The sequence below is a fragment of the Colossoma macropomum genome, unplaced genomic scaffold (assembly GCF_904425465.1).
Source record: "Colossoma macropomum unplaced genomic scaffold, Colossoma_macropomum, whole genome shotgun sequence".
Lineage (NCBI taxonomy): Eukaryota > Metazoa > Chordata > Actinopteri > Characiformes > Serrasalmidae > Colossoma > Colossoma macropomum.
Window position 1 is genome coordinate 22854727 of NW_023494805.1, and position 21935 is coordinate 22876661.

General features: G+C 38.2%; 3 protein-coding genes across 3 annotated transcripts in view; 1 reads left to right on the plus strand and 2 right to left on the minus strand.

Annotated features, from left to right (window-relative positions):
* Nucleotides 1-3771: 3771 nt before the first annotated feature.
* Nucleotides 3772-9407, minus strand: casp23 (caspase 23, apoptosis-related cysteine peptidase). Its single transcript, XM_036597758.1, has 12 exons — nt 9204-9407; nt 8938-8979; nt 8751-8827; nt 8430-8603; nt 8058-8237; nt 7096-7170; nt 6813-6989; nt 6478-6709; nt 6248-6346; nt 4552-4661; nt 4317-4408; nt 3772-4208 (listed from the first exon to the last, which is right to left on the minus strand). Exons 1-12 carry the CDS (start codon nt 9271-9273, stop codon nt 4193-4195), a joined length of 1344 nt encoding a protein of 447 aa, XP_036453651.1. The 5' UTR covers nt 9274-9407; the 3' UTR covers nt 3772-4192.
* Nucleotides 9408-9446: 39 nt separating this feature from the next.
* oxa1l (OXA1L mitochondrial inner membrane protein) lies at nt 9447-16105 on the plus strand. The gene is made up of 10 exons (XM_036597757.1): nt 9447-9599; nt 11819-11953; nt 12158-12443; nt 12579-12722; nt 13008-13093; nt 13271-13435; nt 13980-14084; nt 14201-14363; nt 15634-15714; nt 15810-16105. The coding sequence occupies exons 1-10, from the start codon at nt 9489-9491 to the stop codon at nt 15947-15949; spliced, it is 1416 nt and encodes a 471-aa protein (XP_036453650.1). The 5' UTR covers nt 9447-9488; the 3' UTR covers nt 15950-16105.
* Nucleotides 16106-16184: 79 nt separating this feature from the next.
* The window catches only part of slc7a7 (solute carrier family 7 member 7), a 13463-nt gene continuing 7712 nt past the window's right edge, over nt 16185-21935 (minus strand). The window contains exons 3-10 of the mRNA XM_036597756.1: nt 21762-21887; nt 21509-21653; nt 19942-20065; nt 19682-19785; nt 18934-19030; nt 17874-18023; nt 17499-17682; nt 16185-17385 (exon numbers count right to left, since the gene is read on the minus strand). Of these exons, the coding sequence (XP_036453649.1) occupies nt 17306-17385; nt 17499-17682; nt 17874-18023; nt 18934-19030; nt 19682-19785; nt 19942-20065; nt 21509-21653; nt 21762-21887 (1010 nt within the window). The 3' untranslated portion in view covers nt 16185-17305. The remainder of the gene's footprint in view (nt 17386-17498; nt 17683-17873; nt 18024-18933; nt 19031-19681; nt 19786-19941; nt 20066-21508; nt 21654-21761; nt 21888-21935) is intronic.

The window sequence follows — 21935 nt, forward strand, 5'->3', positions numbered from 1 at the left end:
GGAATGGACATAGTATAAAAGTTTACATAGTGTAAACATTATTAGACTCTATACATATGCTTAGCATGTACACCAGTACACTCTTTGAAATTCAGAGACATAATCCTGGTAAGGCTTTGTCATGGTTTCAGCAAATCCTTGTTAGAGCATAGAAAAAAGTCTCAGGACTGTTTTACAGACAGTTTTTAAATCCTACCTAAAGTAACTGTCGATAGTGATACTCCACTGGGGGAATGTGTTTCTATCTGGGCATGTGTCCAAATAAACAACCCCATAGGCCCACTGATATGCAGTAAATAATACCAAAAATGTAATATACGCACTGTTGAATGATCTAATGCCATGTGTTCTGTGATGTTTCTTGAATGGCCACAACTTGTGATGCTCTTGCAAGGCTGATGGGGATGAAAAGACATCTGCTGAAGGATCACAAACATCAACATGAACATGAAACATGATCTGTAACGTTAGTAAGCAGTTCTTGGTAACCACGTTTGTATGCTTTAGGAAGCTGTCATTACTGTCACCTTTTTAGAATGTTTTTCTTCCTTCATCTGACTGTCTAAAATAAAAGCCAAACAATTTTACAGAGGCTGTATTGTAAGTCCTTCAGAAATGTTGCTGTGAGGACAATTAGTAAAGAAGAAAATGGTCACAAGCTGTTTTTGTAACTTGGATTTATAACATATCACTGTAGTAAATTTACACAGAATACTGTTGACCTAAAAGCCCTAGTTGAGCTGGATTAGTTTTATCTGAGGAGGTAGTGGAATTTAAGTGATTACCATTGAAATCTCTGCAGTAATAATTCCGTAGCAAATTACCTTCTATAGTTTGCACAACTGAGAGCTCCTTCAGAAATAGTCATCCTGTTCAAATCAACCTGGCTGCAATGTCAAAACAAATCCTGCTATCAGACAACAGCACCTCTGTTTTTCGGTGACTTGGAGACAAAGTAAACTGCTAAAATACAGCTCTTGGCAAAGTTCCTTTATCTTCCAATTCAAGCAGGACTACTGTAATCTAAAATATTTGTATTTTTAGTGATGGAGAATGAAATTAAATCTGAAGGTACTTCTCAGCATGGCAAGTCCTGTTGGGGGCGAAGTTTAAATTTATTCTCTGGTGAAACTAATCCAGCTTAAATAGGGCTAAAGAGTCAACATATTACTATTAAATAAAGTTGTATTAAAAATGATTTATTTGTTGTGTTTTCATTAAGAATAGTGCTATAGCGTGTGTAGCACACCATGTGCATTTTCACATAGCTTACATTTTTAGTATCATCTCTCTTTCTCCCACACCCCTCCTGTCTCATATTTTCTCTTCTTGCCCCAGTTCTCTCTTTTGTGAGCTCATGTTAACCATGAACAAACTGATTATCTCGTTTTTTACGTATTGCCAGTAGAATTGAACAGGCTACTTTGGTTTCAGTGCCTTTAAGACAGATACATGTAAATGAGCTCTGTTTGATTGGTAGTCCTGTGTTGTGCATCATTCAAAAAGCACTCAGAGCTGAAACACTCCTTATTCCATATATGGACTGTACGGACTGGGAAGTGAACAGTACGTTTTGAAACTTTAACAATGTTTACTCCTTTATTTCAATAACGTGAGGAAAATTCAGCTTCCCATGATATAGGCCCTTTAATGACAAAAAATCAGGGATTTAGACAGAATGCTTATTATGTATATACAGTTTTTATTATTATCTTGAACCACCAGCAATATATCTGAATTTAATCACCAATAGGATCTTTTGCATCCTTAATCGCTTGAAGGTGCGTATATTTATACTGGAAATCTCCCTCCTTCAGACTTCTCATGGCTGTCTGATTTAATGCCCTTCCTAGAAGAACTAGAAGAAATTACATTCACACCAAGAGGTTCAACACATTTTACAAAATCTGGCAATGTCTTCTTTCTTTTTTCAAACAGTTACCACATTTGTCCAAAAACTGACCATTTCTGATAGAAAGCCCTTCTCATTATTTAATTATTCAACCGTATTATGTGCCTCCCATGGTCTTTATTACTGTCCTAATATTTATTTCATTTCGCCTGTTGCATCTCTCATCCCATAACATTTTTTTATATAACTGGGAAGGGGGTGGTGGGTCAGTTTTTTTGATACATACATTCATATATATCTACAAATCTGAAGCAATTTTCTGACATGTCAACATAGATCAGAATCACTAAGGAATGTCCTCTGCTCTTTGTTGAATCTGTGCCATGAAGAATTAAGGTGTCCTTAGAGCAAAGCGGGTCCTACGCTGTATTAGAATGATGTTCCTAATAAATTTTTAAGTGAGCACCCGAAAGACGGGGTTCTCCGCTCTTGCCGCCCCGTAAAAAGTGAGCTGGGCACAGATAAACAGAACACCTCCAGATTCTCCCCACTCTCACAAGCACTGCCAGCAGAACTAGTACTTGTCACCCTCTGCTGTACAAACAATGCAGTACACATACAGTTTACCCCACTGAAAAAGGAATACAAAAAAAAAGTAGAAAGTAAAAAATTAAGTCACCTGGTTGCCTAAAAAATAAATGTCAACTAAGTTAGCAGGATGTAAGACAGATTATTATTCTGTGAATCAGCTCAAAGTTTACCTACTTTTTTAGGTTAATCTTTTTTTTGTCTTCTTTTTAATTCAAATGAGTTCCACATTAAACATGGACAAAATATATTTATTGCATCCACACAATTTCAGTTTTCCATTTACCTACTTTTGGCAGTAAGTATATTGTATCTATGTGGCGATAATGTACATGTTTCAGTCAAGTAAAATCAATGCATTGCTTTTTTTCATCCCCATGTCCACAAATGACCACAGGGTTTAGACACTTTTAGACATAGAATCATAGGCACAAACATGACATACAGAGACTCCCACACTGTAAAAATGGTAACAAATAATTGAACTAGTTTTATTAAACTCAAATAAATACTTTGGATTAACCAATGTTTTATTCATTTAAAAACACCTAAAAACAAATTCATTCAAGTATTTATTAGAGTGGAATAAAACCAGTTAAACTGCTTGTTACCACATTAATTTTTTTTAAGATTACCATTTTTTTACAGTGCATACAGGTTCCTAATGCTTTGGGCATTTAAATCACATTGCAACTGGACATAAGAGTAAGACTGCAAAATATATTACCCTAAATTAAAAAACAATTAACAATATTTTGATGACTTCAGTGACTTCAGTTCTGGGTTCAGCATGTACTTTGACTGAAGGTAAATAAGAAAAAAATATGCCAAGTAAGCAAATCAAATAAATGTATGTAGGCTAGTCTTTAATTTGAGAATTTGCTTTATACTTTAACTGGTATACTCATTGCTATTCTGTATGAAAGGTAAACTGACTCTGCCACAAAGACATCTTCAACACAGTCATATGGAGAGGCTTTTACATTATATAATGCACTTTAAACAATTGTTTACTTTATTGTACAGATATGGCACTCCTGTATTGCTAATCAATGCTGTGCATGGAAGATTTTCAGATTATTATAATGATTTTAGAGCTAAAATATACAGGCCCCCAAAGTGATAACTAAAAAAATGGAAATTCATTATATATTGATGTCAACCTAACCTTGTTTCTGATTTCATTAAGATTGATGGTAAACAGAGTTTCTATATGGTGATGGACTGTGGAAACTGCAGTGCTGTCATCAAACTGACTAAGAAATTACAAATGGTAGCAGGTAGCAGCTATGTGTTCTTAGCAAGAACACATAGTTCTGCACCTTAAGACAAACTTGCTAAATGTTTCATTTATTATTTACCTGGAAGTCTTACAAATCAAGAGAAAACACAAAAAGATTAGTTTGTCCAGCACTATTTTGCCTGAGCACTTGTCCAAAATCATCAAAAGAACAATTCTGAATATGGCTTCAGAAGAAGGGCTAAAAACACACTCTTCTTGCCACAAATTTCAATTAAACATACCAGCCATTAAATAAGACATCTGAAGAATGTGTATACATATTTCTATACACTCACACACACACACACACACACACACACTTTCTAAGCTGCTTATCCTTCTGGGTCGCGGGGGGCAGCTGGAGCTTTTCCTAGTGGTCAATGGGTTCACGGTATACAATTTACAAAGTTCACGGTATACAATTTTCAGCTGCTTGCTGGGACAGATCACTATTTACATAGAATAATCTACTAAGCAATAAGCTTCCTGAGGAAAAAAGAAACAAACAAAAAATCTCATTGTCACATTTTACATGTTACCAGTACTGGGAAATATCCTCTACAACAATATGAGTATGTGTCCAAAGTCACCTACAGCCCAGGAAAGAGGTAGAACCTCTTTGAGAGTGTTGTTCTCTCTTTGCATGGCATTTGTGTAGGATGGGTCTCTTTAAATTTCTTGAGAACCTGTTGGTAAATATAACAATACATCACAAATATTTCAGTGAAAGCAGTAATATGGTAACTTACCATGTAATAATTGATAGCAGCACAGAACTGCACTGAGAAAATGACCTGCTACTAGACAGAAATATAATCAAGACACGCACCTTTCTAAACAGCTCTTCAATGTGGTCTTGGTGGGCATACTGGTTGAATATTTCCACAATGTCCTGAATGAAACAAGACCCTTTCTTTTTATCCCTGTAGGACACAGTATCTGTATGTAAAAAAATTATGAATAAAGAGCAAGTTAGTTTGGATTAGTTATATTTTATTTCTCTGTTTTACACGATTGGGAATTTGTGTGACTGAACTACAGTGAGATTTCACATGAACACATTTTAAGACCACCATCAGGACTGCAGGCTCATCCCCTCAGGCAGTCGTTTCACTTAAATGGCCATAGCTACTCTGGTTTTCTCCAGATAGTTATTACACCCTGGCTCACACCCATACTATTGTACGCTACAATTTCATTCCTGTACATGATGTATACACTGTTGTTTGCAGTACCACACACACTTATGCATATTGCGTGTCCTTATGTAATCTGTATGTTGGCTATATATTGTGTATTGTATGTAAATCATATGTACATTGTCTGTATACTGCATATAATACTAGAGAGACACCAACAGCCAGAAGCATAATTCATTGTGTGCGCCAACATACTTGGCCAATAAATATGACCTTGATTCTGATGAGGGTTAAAACAACTCCACGTCTCATGCCATTACACCCACAAAGACCTACTGAACATAAGCAGTGTTGTGTTACTTGATATACTGTTTGTAATAAGCTTTCAAATTTTATTTATTATTTATTTTATTATCAGTATTCCTACTTCTTATGCGACTGCTGTGCTTTGCGTTTTATACCAAGCGTGTCATGGTCATGAAATTTTAACTGACAATTAATTGCCATACATATTGCTAATTTATTTGCCTAAAGAATCATGTCAGAAGAAGAGATTTGTGAGTAGAAAGAACCTTTTTCTAAGGCTCAAAGAACCTCCACATAAGGTGAAGGTTCTATACCAATTTAAGGATTCTTCCTAGAGCCTTTTTTCTGTGGAGGTTCATTAAGCTTTAAAAAGGTTCTTTATACTCCTTTATACTCTCATTCACAACAAATGAACCCACTGAAAAAATTCTGCGGGGAACCAAATGTGGTTCTTCTATGGCATTTAGCAAAGAACACTTTTTAACACCTTTGTTTTTGAGAGTGTAGAATATGAAATACTGTTGTCAGCTGTTGCGTACTGTGTGCTACTGTGAAGCCAAATTCCTTGCATGTGCAAACATACTTGGCCAAAAAAGCCTGATTCTGATCCTGAATGAGTTCAGCTGCTGCACATTACAAGCCTTAATTTTCAATTACGATTATTTTCTCAGATCTGATCTCCCTCTCTCTCTTAATGGTTCACATTGCTGTAGTGACCCATATGTCTTTAGAGTGAACAGACCTCCATTCAGAAAGGGCCTGCATGCACAGGTTCTATTATGAAGTTAGCTGGACACTTGAGGATGAAAGTGATAAGTGCATACGCAGTGTAGTGTAATGCAAAGGGAAAAAATTAATTCTGAACATTCTTATTATGATCACAAGGACACATAATGGCTCAAAAATGGTTTGAAAAGATCCAATTCCCGTGTTCAGACAGAAAACATTCAGTCTGTGTCATGTTTGGGCAAAAAACATTTATGTGCAATATGAATGTAGCTTTTGGTGCATAACAGGATTCTGATAAACTATCATTTGGATTGTACCTACACATTTCTTGTGTAGAACAAAGATATTTACCTGGAGTACAGGATCTCAGGCAGCAGAAGTCTTTCTCACGATGTTCTGTTTGTAAACGCTGATTTCCACTGTCTTGTACATACACTTCACCATCATCACCTAAACGTTTATAGATTTTTTTTGTTAGTCTTAGCAATAAACGTTACTGTCATTCAAAACAGACAGAGAAGTGCAGATGAACACATGATAACTGTAAAGAAAAAGAGTGCTGTGATCAGTGTGTTACTCACTTCCTCTACATGACTGGATGAGGATGATTTTTGGCTTGTCACGTAATCCTGCGCAGTTTGGTGTGTTCAGGTGCTTGAAGATTTCATTCGTAGAAAAGACATCATTACCTTCTAGGTCAAAAATTCCATGTAATCCAGAGGCACTTCCATGGGACATGAACACCACGAAGCAGCTGTCTGACAGTTTATGCTCCTCTCGCTGGGAGAAGTCTCGCATAGCGGTGTCCATACCCTGCCAAACAGACCAAAACAGAGCAACTCAGTAACTAATGATAAACCACCTCATGGGCTGCCCTTAAAACAATGTTATCCACCTGATGTTTATTAGTAATTACCTTGGCAGATAGATTCCTGAGTGTCACTACAGCATAACCCAGACCCTCAAACAGCTTCTCCATGCTAAGCTCATCCTTATCTGCCCCGATTCTGTCATTCAAATACTGAAACTCAATGTTGTTGATTAGCAGAGCAAGGCGCTTTCTGGCAGGATTTTTGTCTGTCATTGGATATATCTACAGAAAAAAATAAAGAAATATATGAAACTTCAAACACAAACATCATTAGAATAATCTCTAATTATATAATCACATAACATGTAAACATGTGGAGTCTACTTACATCATTTTTCTCTTTCTGGAGTTTGTACCTTTTAAACTCTGGCTGACATAATACAAGAGGATTAGGTGGACTGACCTGTTAAAAGATCGTAAAACATTACTCTACATTTGTGCATGTGATAATGTAAGATAAATTCTTGGTAACACTGAAAATTTATGTTATATTTAGAATAGAAAAAAAAACAGACTGATTTGTGAATTCTGACTTTTATGTTTATTTCAAAGAATTTAGAGTTTGTAGAGTTTGAATGTAGAGTTCTCTCTCTCTCTCTCTCACTATTAGCATTCAGGCATTCAGATTATATTCTCAATGCTGTTTCTCTATAAATTATAATTATTTTTTATCCTCATCACTATATTTACTTAATGTTTAATAGTTTGGTCCAGTATAAATAACTCCATCTGTATTACTATGAAACTGAAAGCGTTGCATAGTGTAAAGATAAAAAGGATACATTTATACATTAGAGTAATGCTAAGTTTAGTAAAGTGTCCTTTTTAAAGTACAAACTTGCACAGTCTCTGGTTCTGTCATTTTCTGCTGTACTTTATATAACACAACTGTTTTACAGATTTTACATACAACTACAGACTGTAGTCCATCTGTTTCTCTGCATACTATGTTACCCCCATTTTACCCTGTTCTTTAGCGGTCAGAAGACCATCACAGAGCAGGTATTATCTGGGTGGTGGATCATTCTCAGCACTGCAGTGACACTGATGTGGTAGGGGTGTATGCAGAGAAAAAGTTGGACTACAGTCTGTAACTGCGGAACTACAAAGTGCACCTATATAAGTGGAGTGGATAAAATGGAGAAAGAGTAAAGAAACAAGGTGTTTTTAATAAAGTGGCTAGTCGATGTATATTATTGCAGAATCATAACCAAAGAACCAGTCTACAATACTGACAGCTGGAGTACGAATTTTTAACTAAAATATACTACAATTATGAAGCAGACCTACCTCTTGCTTTCCACAGCCGTCGTTTGCACACTTCAGAGCACTGACAACTGGCCCCTTCCACTCCCTCCTGCAGTTCCAGCAGAACTCATACGCGCTCCCTGTCCTGGAGGTGCAGATGGTACAACGGACACACAAGTTTTTCTTATCTGCTCTCTCCACATAAGACTGGCACCCTGGACACTGATCACATCGGGTTTGGAAGGGGGGTCAGTTTAAGGCAAAACAACAACAACAACAACAACAACAACAACAATAATAATAATCATAATAATAATAAGCAGATGTAATTTTCACAAGATGTAGTAAAATTTGTCACATTACAGATCTATAGGAATGTTTTAAGCAAAAAATTGAACTGAAAATTATCCTTACTGGTTTATATTCACAGAGTCTTGCAGCAGTTAATGCACCAAGTCTTTCCTCAAAGTGTTCCTTCAGTTCGGGAGTTAGTTTCGCTTTCTGACACAAGACCTGATAAGAAAATCCCTTCCCACATATTTTTTTCTTGCCCTCATCAAATCTGGGACAGGTGAAGTCGTTTTTGTTCTAAAACAAAGAAACAACATTAGAGGAGAATTAGGCTCCGTTTACAACAGCTTGTAATATTTATTTGTAAGGTATGTAAAATATCTAAAATGTCAAGAATAAACCACATTCATGTTCAGAAGACTAGGCTGTTTAAAATGAACACACCTGTTTAAGACAGTACTTGCACCACGCAATCAGGTAGTCTAGTGGTATTTCATGACCACAAAGCAAAACAACGACTTCTGGTGGGAAAAAAAGAAAATACTTTCACTTTGTTATTGTGAGGCCATTAAGGCTGATCTTTGTTTAGAGGATGAAAGGGTTGAAACTAGTTCTTTTTGAATCCACTCACCGATTTCATCCGACTTTCTGTTCTCTTTACCTTTAGCAATTCCTTTATTTTGGGGGAAATAATGAGAGTCTGTTAAAAGTTTGTTTCCTGTTGTTTAAGCCGGTCACTTTCAGTTTTACTTTGTGAACCGGTGAATTTGACAAACCCGCTTTAACTATCCAACACTGTAGCTTCGACAAGTCAACTGTGTAATTTATTCACTATGAAAAAAGTCGAAATAAACAAAATAATCGAGTAAACAGCTCATCACAGCAATCGACACTTACTCAGATTAGAGAAGTTGGACAAAGGTGCAGCGTCTTCTGAGTACCTGTCGTCTTCCTCAGGCTGGGACATGTCTCAGATATTAAGTTAATATTAGGCTTTTAATTTCCCACTCTGACTACTCTGAACTGTTTACAAATCACCGCTTCTTCCGGATCGACCGGCGAAGCGGGACTCGCTCTAAGCTCTGTGTTGCACTGCGCTTTATGCTGCGGCTGGAAAGCGAAACTCCCGGAACGCAGTTTGTCCCTCCTGCCTCTCCGTCCGAGCCTCAGCTCTGTTTCAAAATGGCCGCGCTCAGAGGCAGAGGGGTGCCTGTCTGTCTAACGACCTGTTTCTTTAAACAGACACATGTACAGAGCCTTTCTACGGCGCTGCCAGTGTGGACGCGGAGCGGGGTTGGTCACTCTCCTTGTGTGTGCTGTGTGTTTGTGTGTTTGTGTGTGCTGGGGTCAGTTAGAGCTCTGCCGGGTGAAGGACCTTGCCGGGCGTGTTGAGTTAGCTGAGCTAACTTAGCGGAGTGAGGGAGGTCAGAGCCGCACAGACAGAGAGAAAGAGAGCCTGTTTTACTCCTGCTAGCTAATGTCACATTCAGAACCGGTTATTCTGAGACGTTATGCTGACAAAAGTCATCCAGTCGGAATGTCTCATTTAGCTGACTAGATTATTGAGATTATTACCGTCACTCTGAAGCACATGTGTGAAGGTCCAGTCCTCGCGGTCCAAAACACTGCAGACTTCAACATGATGCCTTATTGAACACACCCGATTCAGCTCGTCAGCTAATTAGCAAGGCCTTTATGATCCGAGTTCAGAGCGTTAGATGAGGGTAAATGCGAACATCAGCAGCACTTTGGCCCGGAAGGTCCCAGTTTGACATGCTTGCAGAACTTTCGTTCTTAAGATCCTTAAGGGCCTTTATTCTGCTTTTTTCTCATGTATTTATGTTTTTCGCCAGACGTCCACATATGGTCTTTGTGTAGCTTTATGCACCACAACCACTGATAATTCTTTTTTTATACGACCATTTTCCAACCTCTCTTTATCATCTAGAATTGGACAGGCTGTTTTTGTTGCTGTGCCTTTAAGACCGATGTAAATGACCTCTGTTCTGATTGGCTGTTCTGTACTGCACCTCTTTTACAAAGCAGTCCAGGTTGAAATACTTCATATGACGTAGGCGTGAATGGACAGAACTAAACTGCTGTAAGCCGAAGAGGTGGAAAATGACATCACGAAAACAGTGACTCAGAACAGCTGTTTTTGCAGTTGAGTTTACATATATTGCCTGAATGGATGTGGGGACTGAATGGTACGAGCCCTTTAACTTGAGCTCTGAGTGAACTCCAGAAAGAATGTAACTATATTACTTGAGAGGAATTCAGACTGATCAAGAATTAGATTATATCTGATCAGTGAGCTAGGTCAGAAACACTTCTCATTCTGGTGGGAAAAAATTGGATTTCAACAGGAATAAGGCGGCTAGAATTTAAGCATGTTGTGATAATTCATCTCATTTTTGGATTGCCAAGTCTGAGATGTGTCAGTTTGGAATGCATAGGAATGCATATGCCATAGAGTGACAATATTTATCATTGTTGTGATAAATTACATGACAGCATGTCACAATATGCTTTTCTGAACGTATTGTGGATATCGTCAGTGCTTAAAAAACGCTTCCTAATTGCATGTTTTATTGGATTTAGTGCAGCATATGTGTGAAATTTTGAATACAAATAATTGGATTCATAGTTTTTGAGAATATAATCAAAATGTGTCTCTATTTTTTGTTCTAACTAACTAGATGTCAGAAAAAATAAATATTGTGAATATATTGTGCATTTGTAAAAAGAAACTTACGGATGTATTGTGATATGACAAAATGTATTATCTCTAACATGACTGTATTAAATAGGGATTTTGTCGAGGGGAATAGAATTTTGTCAGTGTTTGTAGGAGTATAACAATACAGTGTATATTGTATCATTCAATACAAGCCTCTCTATTCAGTACACACATGGATCGAACAATACACTCAACAGATGGAAGCAAATACTCTTGTTAATACAATAAAAATTAAACAAGCAACCCCACAATGAGGGCAGACCCTCCCTCCTTTGAAAACAATGTATTTTCCTTATCTCAGAAAAAGAGTACAGAGAAAAAGCACCTTCTATGTTAGCCCGGAAGTTACAAACGGAGGTTAAACGTCACGACGGCTGTCCAGTGCCTACCTCATCGCTCCAATGCAGGGGCATCCCAGCTTGTTTGAAGCTCCATATACTGAGGAGCACGCTGCACGTTGTTTCGTTCAGATTGCTTCATCCTAGAGAGAGTTATTGCAGAATATTCGGGGCCTCTTTCGAGTGAATATCCCTGTAGAAACACTTACAGAAAAAAAAAAAAAACTAGCAGAATTTCAAGCACTTCTTTTTGTTTATGTATTGTACAATCAAAGTGAGACACCACTGTATTTATCAAACATCTTTGTATTTCTCTGTGTGTCTTAGTTTGCGTGTGTGTTTGCGCACCCAACTTGAATAATTTATGTTCTTGCATGATTTAATGGACCACAATAATGCTCTCTTCACTTTCATCCTCCCATCCCCCCTGGCAGTATTTTGAACAGAGATCACATCTTCACACAGTCAGAAGAAGCAGGGGTCCTTTAATCCAGGCTCTGGGTGGGTGTCACAGTCATGGACGGTTACTACTGGTCAGTGCTGTGGCAGTCCGCCATAACAGCTCACAGGTGTGTTGGCAAGTAACTGTAGGCTCTTTGAAATATGAAGTGTTTTTGTATGCTTTCCTACAGTGACTTTTTTAATGTTTATATGCCCTCGATGACTGTATATATACACTGACATTATATTCCTTTGATTGATCCTGCTGTCTCTCAGTGTGCCTTTGAAACACTGTTATTCTCTCACACTTCTTCTTCTGCATTTCCCTTCAGACGGCTGGTGAAACAGTTCCTGCTGTTAGCCCAGCAGCAGATGTCTCACCGTCTGCTCCAGTATCTGTACCTGTCACGGACCCCACACCAATAGTCACACAGCCAATCACAGAACAAGTAACTGAGGCCCCTCTCATGGCATTGGATATCCTGCAGGGGGCAGGAGCAGAGCCCAGCCTAGCAGAATTGGGTCTTGGCAGCTTTACACCTGTGGGCCTGATTCAGAACTTACTGGAGTTCATGCATGTTGGCATCGGGCTGCCATGGTGGGGTGCCATTGTTGCAGGTAGGTAGGAGAGTAGGAAGCAGCACGCAGTATAACTTAGCATGTATTAAAACTCCTCTCTATGGTTTAAGTGAATTATATGAATGGAAGGTTCCTTTGCTAATCGATTTTAATCTTGTAATGTTTCATACTCAGGCACCATCATAGCTCGTTGTGCAGTGTTTCCGGTCATTGTAAAGGGCCAGAGGGAGGCAGCCAAGCTAAACAATGTCCTCCCAGAGATGACCAAGCTCACAAATCGCATGAATGAGGCCAAGCAGAGTGGCAACAAGTTTGAGTGTCAGTATCTCCCTTCACAGCTATTGTTCCTCACCTTCTTCTAAATTCTCTTCATATATTCTGGCTAGGATTTACTGGAATTTACAGAAAGCATTTTTTGCATTCAATTCTGACTTTTATCTCATTGACAGTCTTGGCTTAGTACACATGTAATAGGAGCTTCAATTATGTCTGCCGTTTTTTTATTTAGGTACTAGATTATTAACTACTAGCTTCATTATTTAATATGTTCAATTACTATGATTTTTAAACCTGAGATTTTAACTGTGCATTTCTGTTTTTCAGTCTCAAAGGCGTATTCTGACATGATGTTGTTCCAAAAGAAGCATGATGTGAACCCTCTCCGAGGGTTCCTGGTGCCTTTGGTGCAGGTCAGTATGGAATCCTTGAATCAGCTCAGCTGATATAATTACTGTACTATTTTACTACTACTATAATACCTAACAATAATATTGCTATACTTGAGCTAGATTACTATGAGTGCCACAACAAACTTAAGTTCTGCTGATACTTTTATCTCACTGAGTATGTGGTCTTTTTCTTTTCAGGCACCAGTTTTTATCTCATTTTTCATTGCCTTGCGTAAGATGGCCTATCTCCCAGTGCCCAGTCTGCAAACTGGAGGATTATGGTGGTTCACAGATCTAACTGCAGCAGATCCATATTATATCCTCCCACTGGCTGTCACTGGGACAATGTTTGCAATCCTAGAGGTACTGCCAGCAGTTCAGCCTTTGACTATTTGAATATAATAATATGATCTTGTAAAGCTGACTGCATTTTGTCATGTGTCACTTTCACAGTTAGAGTCAAAGAGTCAAAGAGTCAATTTGAATGTTAATGAAAGGTTGTAAACTGTAATTTGATATCCAAATTAGCTGCACCATAACAATATGTGTTCAAAAATGGATATTTTTTGGGTGAAAACAATGAGGTTCATCAAATATTTTTCATGTAATGCCTTGAAAATTTATGTGGCTGTTTTATCTAAACTGCCTATTAACCCCGTTAATACACCACGCCTCTTTCTCTAACCAAGTGTTTCTGAACCCTCGTCCTGGAGGCCCCCTCCCCTGCACTTTTTAGTGTTTTCCCTGCTCCCAGCACACCTGATTCCACTAATCACGTCATTAACAGCCTGTTATTGAGTTAAAGTGGTGTGTAAAAGCAGGAGAAGCGCTAAAATATGCAGGACAGTGGGCCTCCAGGACCAGGATTGAAAAACACTGCTCTTTTAAACATTTTTCCAATTTTCAGTTGGGAGCGGAGTCTGGTGTGGACAACCCTAATCTGAGAGCAATGAAGACTGTCTTCAGAATTATGCCATTTGTCATCTTGCCCATGACTATCAACTTCCCTACGGTCAGTCACTCTCCCTCTCTCTCTGTCTCTCTCTCTCTCTCGCTCTGCATTTTTTTCTTACTTACATTCATCTGACTCCTGTAAATGTAACTATGTCTATGTGTGTTCTTCCCTAGGCGGTGTTTACCTACTGGATGACTTCGAACCTCTTCTCTCTCGGCCAGGTGGCCCTACTGAGGCATCCTGCGGTGAGGCGGAAATTTCGCATCCCAGACCGCATCACTCATCCTCCTTCTGCCCTGCCTCCCAATGAGGGCTTCATTGAGAGCATCAAGAAGGGTATGGCATAGCTCAGTGCCTCAGTGGAGTGTTTGTGTACCACTTTTGTCTCTCTATTTCTGTCTGTTTCTCTCTTTGTTATTTTATTTTACTATGCGTTTTGTACAGAACTTCTGAAAGGTAAGCACCAGATACTATCAGGATAGCACCACATACTATCACCTGATCCCTGTACTTGGTGCTCTCCACAAATACACCACTTTCTGTGAATTTGTGCGTGTTCCATCTGTCCCTCCTCGTTTTGTTTTTCTTCTGTGTTACTTAAATGTCACACATTTGTTCTGCCCACTCATAGTGACTTTTGTTACATTGTAAATAGGAATCACTGTGAATATAAGCGCATACCAGTATGAACATTCTTGGCTGTAGCCAGTTATCAGTATTTCCATGTCTACCAAAACAATTGGGATGCATTGCATTTAATCATAATTATGGACAGTAACACCAGTGACTTATTGATACTAGGCTAATAAACGGTAGAGACAAAAAGTATCACTGATGCGAAGCACCACTCTTACAAAGCACCAATAGCTGCTTGAGTGCTAATAGTGGCCCCTTGTGGAGAAGGGCCTGCCAAACATGAGTGAGTTGGTGAATGAGTTACAAGCTAGGTCCATGTGGTACTTCCTCATCTGCAAAAAGCTTTATCAAAACATTTCCAATAATGATTAGAAACTGAAAAAGTGATTTTAAGCAAACATCAGACTTATTACTGATATTACAGGCTTATATCTATATAAAGCTGACGCACAAAAGTAGCTATTTCTGATGTTTTATCTACTCTTTTTGTTAATAAGTGATGTCTCAGTGCTGTTGCGTTTATTTGATATCCAACAAAGATGAAAATTCTGAGATTTTTCATTCACATTGCCACAAACTACATTTTGAAAAAGGAAACGCATGAATAGGAATATAAATTGCACATCAATCACTCTTTATCATTACTCTGTTGAACAAATCAGTAATAAGTGCTTGCCGGTTTGAGTTTTGTTCAGCTTGCACGCTCACTTGGGGGGGAAAAAAACATGGTGCGTCCAACAAAAAAGGAAGCCTCATGCATGTTTTATACAGTGACACAAACCATGGTAGCACACAGAAATGTCCGGTTCTACACACTGAAATGGATCAAATGTTTTTACTGTTATCAATGCGGCACATTTAAACAGATGGCGTTCCTTGGTTTTCTTTGGGCCCTATACAGCTTTTTGGGTTTATATGGTTAAAATCTTTATTTCATGTTGTCATTTGTTCTTCAACTTTTTTCTTATAGGTTGGAAAAATGCTCAGTTGGCTCAGCAGCTGGAGGAGAGAGAGCGGAGGATTAAAGGACACCTTGACATGGCAGCCAAAGGTGAGTCTGTGTGTGCATGTTTGTGTCAGTTATTGAGAGAGTATGGTTACTGTATGTTCTTAACTTTCCCTCAACCACTTGTCTAACTCTTTTAGGCCCCCTGAGGCAGACCTTTACCCACAATCCCCTGCAGCAAGCAACAGCACCCATGTCAACAGCAAAATTGGCCAGTCCAAAGCAAGAACAACAGCCAAAGGGTGGAAAGAAAAGGCCCTGGGAGGAGACGATAGGTTAACAGCTGGTTAGCAGACAGTTTGTAGTCTAATTTGTATATAATTATGAAGAGACTGAGGAAGTGGAAGAGTGGGAGGATAATGAATGCTGGGTGGGATACATGTATCATGCTAAATGCATTATTGTACTAACATTAAAGAGGAAACTGATCACCTTATTGCTGATTACTGTTTTGCTTTTTTTCTCATAAAAGTAAAGGACAGATTTGGTTGACTGATCAATAAGTAACTCACAAACATAATTAGGATTTCTTTTATTTGCCATCCACAGGACATAAATATAATAAATGTTATACACAAATAACTAAATGTTATACACATCTTAAACCCATCCTCAGTTCCAACCCCATTATTTTTCTCATAATGGCAGTGTACACATTCCCTCATAATCAACTCTTCTGTAACTGCCTTATTTCACATAAGAGAACCACTAGAACAGTTGACCCAAATGTTTCAATACTGTAATTACTTTGGTTGGTCATAGATAGCAAATGCAAAACTTGGAAAATATAACCCTAACTAACATTTATATAATGTATTACTGATGCACATATATTGTAAGATGAAATTTAATCTGTCTAAACTTTCTTTAAACTACTTAGAAATCTCTTTTTATCAAACTTTACTTAAGATACATGGAATTCTGTCTTTTTAAAATTATTTTAGCCCTTCAGTTGACAACAATGAACAACAAATGTAAATTATTTTTTTGTTCTCTTACAATCTTTGGCAGTATCACAGATACCTCTGTACATTTAATAGCTTAATATCACAAAGAACTAGGAACACTAAACTCTCAAATTTCATCATGTGAATTTTACCATCTAAGTCTAGTGTTATCAGTGCTAATGTTTATTAGTTCTGCCCCTTTTAGGGTTCACATACTCCACTTTTTAACATGAAAGCACAGTTGTCTAGCCTTGCTTGTGGAGATCTTCTGCCATGAAGAATTCCTTCCAGAATCTGAAACGGCCAATCTAATCACATTTTCATGAGTATCTTAATATTAGTGCGCAGTGTGTTAAATTTGGGGTTAGAGTCGAGCTGCAAGGCAACAAATGCCCAGGAAGTGCTGCTGGGTGCCCCTGCATTAAAATGTCATTTACTTCTAATCTATTAAAATATCCTGAATACTCCAAAACAAGTGAGAAAATACATAAATATGTGCAACAGGAAATGAACTTCAGTGAATTTTTTACTCCTGAAAGGTATGTGTATGTTATTGAGGATAGTCATTCAGGCAGCTGTATAAATCAGTACCCACAGAGTTTGTTACATCAGTCAAATTACCCCACTGGTGATCATGACTGAGTCATGAAGAATTCTGCATACTGTGTGGACATTTCTTGTCATCACTGTTACTCTGTTTTCCCTTCATCTGTATCCATCTCTGTCAGCACACAGTAGCAAACCTTCTGAATCAGCACACCTGATGATGCTGAAAATATGCATCAAGAAAAAAAATTGATTAATTATTATCAGGAACAGGTCATGAGAACAACTAACAAACAATAGTGCTGGTGACAAACGGCAATAATATGTGAATCTCACCAATGAACTTGCGCAGCCACAGCGGCCTGCGTGAGGCTGGGGTGTAGCAGCACAGGAAGTAGACAGGTACACCAGAGAGGGCAATTCCAATACCAATCAAGGAGTTGATGGTGTCACTATAGAGCGGGACCACCACAAGAAAGATGGTGCATAGGCAGAAGATAATCGGGAAGACAATAGTGAGCTGAGAAAGAGAAGAAAAGGATGACAAATGATTAAAAAGACAAAAATGTAACATCTGATTCTGACAATCGTTAAATATTATAATGGAAGGATATCACTAAAAGAACTGTTTTTAAAGCACTGGACAGAATGAAAGTGAAAATTCCCTATAATCATCCTCTAGAAGGTTAAAAAGTCAGACTATGGGTATACCTTTAGTGGGCGTGGTCTGTCTGGCTGTTTCCAGCGCAGGTACAGCTGACCCAGAATGGAAAGACCCACAAAGAACCAGTAGCTGAAGCTATAGTAGTTGATCAGCTTAAAGATGTCCTCCACACATAGATACACCAGAGCCATGGCACCCTGTAGGCCAGCACAAAGCTGTTACTCAGATGACCATGCATTATTAATAATAATGGTTACTAAATGGTTCTTACCTTGGACATACAGTTTGGGTTTTACTTTAAAAGACTTTAAAAAGGTTCTGTGTACTCAAACAGCTCCTTCACGTGGCTCTTTAAAGAACCATTCAGTGAAAGATTCTTTATGACAATAGTCTACAACTGCTGATGCAGTATTAGGATTTCATTGTAATTTTTTTTACATGCACTGTGCTCTGAATACATATGATAATAAACTAAGGGTAGGCAATATGGCAAAATACAGTCATATGCACACAGTGGACCAAATCCAAAGCAGGATTTTTTTTATTTTGGTTCTTTAACCAAATTTTATTTTGGTTTAATTTAACCAGGCAAGTCATTAGGAACATATTCATACTTACAATAGTGGCCTATATTATTATGCTGTCTTTGTGATGAAACATGCAGTCTGTCAGTATTCTTTAAGTACTGATATGTTCAGAAAATAATAATAAATAATGTGACATAATTTATCTTAATAATGATAAATATCATCATATTGCCCACCCTTACAATAAACCTAACTTGACTTGAAAATATGCAGGGCAGGGGTACTCCTGGACCAGACTTGGGAACCACTGCTTCAAAGTAACCTATTTGGCACTTTTATAAGAGTAAACATTCACAAGGGTCTTTACAGAATCAGAGTCAATATGGGATGTATACAATTAGCAATCAGAAGAATGGAAGACAGAAGACAGACTGACAACTTTATCATGTCTGAGAATACATGAATACTAATACAAACATGCATACTAATTCAAACATTCATTCTCCATCTCTACAACTCTCTGTTTCTATGTATTCACTCTCTCACACGCTCAAGCAGTAATGTTTGGGAGGTGACTGACATTGAAGAGCAGGGCAGGGATGGGGGTGAAGCGGCTAACGTGAATCATGCACAGGTAGTCAGGTAGGTGGCCCTCTCTGGAGCCAACGAAGAACAGCCTGGAGAACGACATGCACATGACACATCAGACACAACAGCACAGGATGATGATGTTGTAAATCAGAAATGTTGAACTCTGGTCCTGAAGCACCAGTGTCCAGTACAATTTAATGATTTCCTTGCTCACACGCACATGATTCAACTCATGACATAAGGCAAGACACAACAGGCAAAAATGACAATTTTGGAGCGGTCAGCATGATTTCTGTAATAATGAAAATGTCAAAACCCAACAAAAATATGTTTATTTCCCTGTGTTTTGTCAATTTATATACATTCTACATTGTACAATTCTTCTTTTGTAAAAGTTGTCAACTTTAATGAAGGCTTGGCCCATTGAAAAGTTTATTTCCTGCATGTGTATATATACACATACATATATAAGATATTATACATTACATTTAGAGACAGGCAAAAGACATATTCTGATGAAAGATCAACCCATTAAAACATGATATGATAATTCATGCTTAATATGACCAGACACACGTATAGACAAAGTAAAAAGGGCCATTTTAATTACCAGGATTACGAGGTTCTTGAACAGGGAAATCATTAAATTTTGCTGGACATCAACCCTCCAGGGCCTGAGTTTAACACCCATCATTAATCATGTTATTTGTTCAGAAGTGCTACTGAAAGTCACTCACCTTGAAGCAGCCAAGATAGATGCATTTAGTCCCCCAAAACAGGAGAGGGCGACAGCCAGCGGGATAGTCCAGTTAAACACACCAAAAACTCTGTCTGCAAAAGTCTGTTAGATTTCACATAGGTCAGTCAGCTACCAACATACTGAACTTTATTTTTCGCATGAAAAATGTAAGTTTAAAGTTTGTCACTGTGAACTGTACCTGCATTATTCTTTAATTTGAATCTGTGATCATGGTCAGGACCAAAAGGGGGCACTCACCACAGCCACAGCATCACTGTCCAGGATAGCAGGAATAGGCAGAATAGTATAGTAGGCCACATTGGTCAAGATATAGATCACTGTGACAATGGGCATGGAGATGGCAATGGACAGCGGCAGGTTCCTGTATTACATAAATGTGCCCACCAGAGGGCAACAGAGGGTGTTTGAAAGGTTTCAATGCCAATGTCCCTTAGGTACAACTTAACAGGTACAAATGACCCTTTCAGGGCTGACCTCAGACCATAAACAGACCTCAAATCTCAAATTAGGTCTATTCTCAGGTTCTAGTTAAATTTTGAGAGAACCTGAGATCATTAGCAGAGTGCAACCAGCATGAAATTGGATAAGACTAACGATTTCAGTACAGTTTTGAAAGGTCAAACATCTGACCAGTGAATCAAATTTTTAAATTGTATCACTGATACACCCCTTGGTCTCTTCTGAGGGTCTCTCAGTGTTTTTGTTGAAAGCACTCTCAATGATCAAAACTAAGCATCTGGGTGCATCCTATCAGAGTAAAGTGGGAAGGGAAGGAGGAGGGATTCATGCGCTCAATGAAAAAATCTGGCCAGATGCATTTTTAGGTCCCAAAAAGAGGACACATTCTGGAAAAAAAGGACGTATGATCACTCTACTAAATTGTAGAGGCTGAGAATTTTTGGAATACTTTGTTAGAAGGCTGGTGCAGCATTAAAAAAAGCTCCGTTTGAAAGTTCTATTTCTAAGTCAAAACAATCAGGGCTGTGTTGTCCAAAAGTATGTTAGAACAAAGATCTTGCTTAAATGGTAGAGGAAGCATCACATCAAACATTCTCTCTACCTTGTAAGATGATCTTAACACTAAGATGCTTTTGGGAAACTAGGTCCTGCCTAGTACATAACTACAGCTCTGTAGCATCAAAACATAGAAAATCACACCAAATCCTGAGCCCAGAATGGAAAATTAGAAAAAAATATGTTAAAATATGAAAATAAGTACATTGTTACATCCTTAAAATTAGGTCTTCAGTATGCCCAAAGGACAATTTATGGTGAAAGGGCATGTTAAGGGGGACCTCTGATCACACAACTGACCTAAGCACCCCATAAAGCACGTATGATCCTGTCACATGACTGCTCAGTCAGCTAAACACATCAAGATACAAACCTCAGAAATAAAAGGACCAATCAAACCCTTTCTTTACCCTTTCATGCTTAGGAAACACAAGTGTCTCATCTGCATCCTCTTTCAATGTCAATGATCTACTCAGTCTTTTCTCTTTACTTTCTTTTCTCTACTCTTGAGCACAAAAAGGTCTTTTTTTCTTTCTTGTCATTTGGGATTTTTGTCACTAATAAAGACACAATAGGAGTTTGAATGGAGTTAATTTAAACCAGCAATCTTAAACTTCACTGAAGAGACTTCTTATTCTAAATGATCTTTTTATCATTGCTGAGTGAAGAGACAGGCAGTCTATATAGAGCAGTCTGTACACTGGTCTCTCCTAATTCATTTCACTTTGAAAAACAGTTAAAATAAAACTTTAAAATAAACAGTATGAAGACAGTGTATAGTGTTTCTCACCTCTCAGGGTTTTTGATCTCCTCAGTTACAAAGTTGAGGGTGTCCCAGCCAGAGTAGGAGAACAGAGCTGAATACAGAGCCAGAGCCACGTCACCAGGGTCATGGGACGAACCATGAAACATCCCCTCAAAGTTCTGGGTGTAACCTAAAGCACACATAAATACAAAGACAAAGAATAGCATTAGTGTGTACAGTACATGCAGTTTTGTTTAGAAGTACTAAATAATAAGAGGAGGATAGATTGTGTGCTTACCCTGGAATATCTTGACCAGGCCAGTGATGATAACAGCAATGAGAGCGATGACTTTGGCATAGGTAAAGAAGTCCTGTACACGAGTCCCCCACTTCACATAGGCACAGTTCACAAAGGTAAGCAAACCTGCAGAATACAGTCATGTCTCATATTTGTTGAACATGCACTGTCAAA

Coding starts and splice junctions, on each gene's coding strand:
- casp23 (XM_036597758.1), bottom strand. CDS start 9,273: ATGTCCCAGCCTGAGGAAGACGACAGGTACTCAGAAGACGCTGCACCT. Junction 8,980..9,203: donor GTCCAACTTCTCTAATCTGA/GTAAGTGTCGAT, acceptor CCCAAAATAAAG/GAATTGCTAAAGGTAAAGAG. Junction 8,604..8,750: donor GCAAGTACTGTCTTAAACAG/GTGTGTTCATTT, acceptor TCTTTGTTTTAG/AACAAAAACGACTTCACCTG.
- oxa1l (XM_036597757.1), top strand. CDS start 9,489: ATGGCCGCGCTCAGAGGCAGAGGGGTGCCTGTCTGTCTAACGACCTGT. Junction 13,436..13,979: donor CAATGTTTGCAATCCTAGAG/GTACTGCCAGCA, acceptor TCCAATTTTCAG/TTGGGAGCGGAGTCTGGTGT. Junction 14,085..14,200: donor TGACTATCAACTTCCCTACG/GTCAGTCACTCT, acceptor GTTCTTCCCTAG/GCGGTGTTTACCTACTGGAT.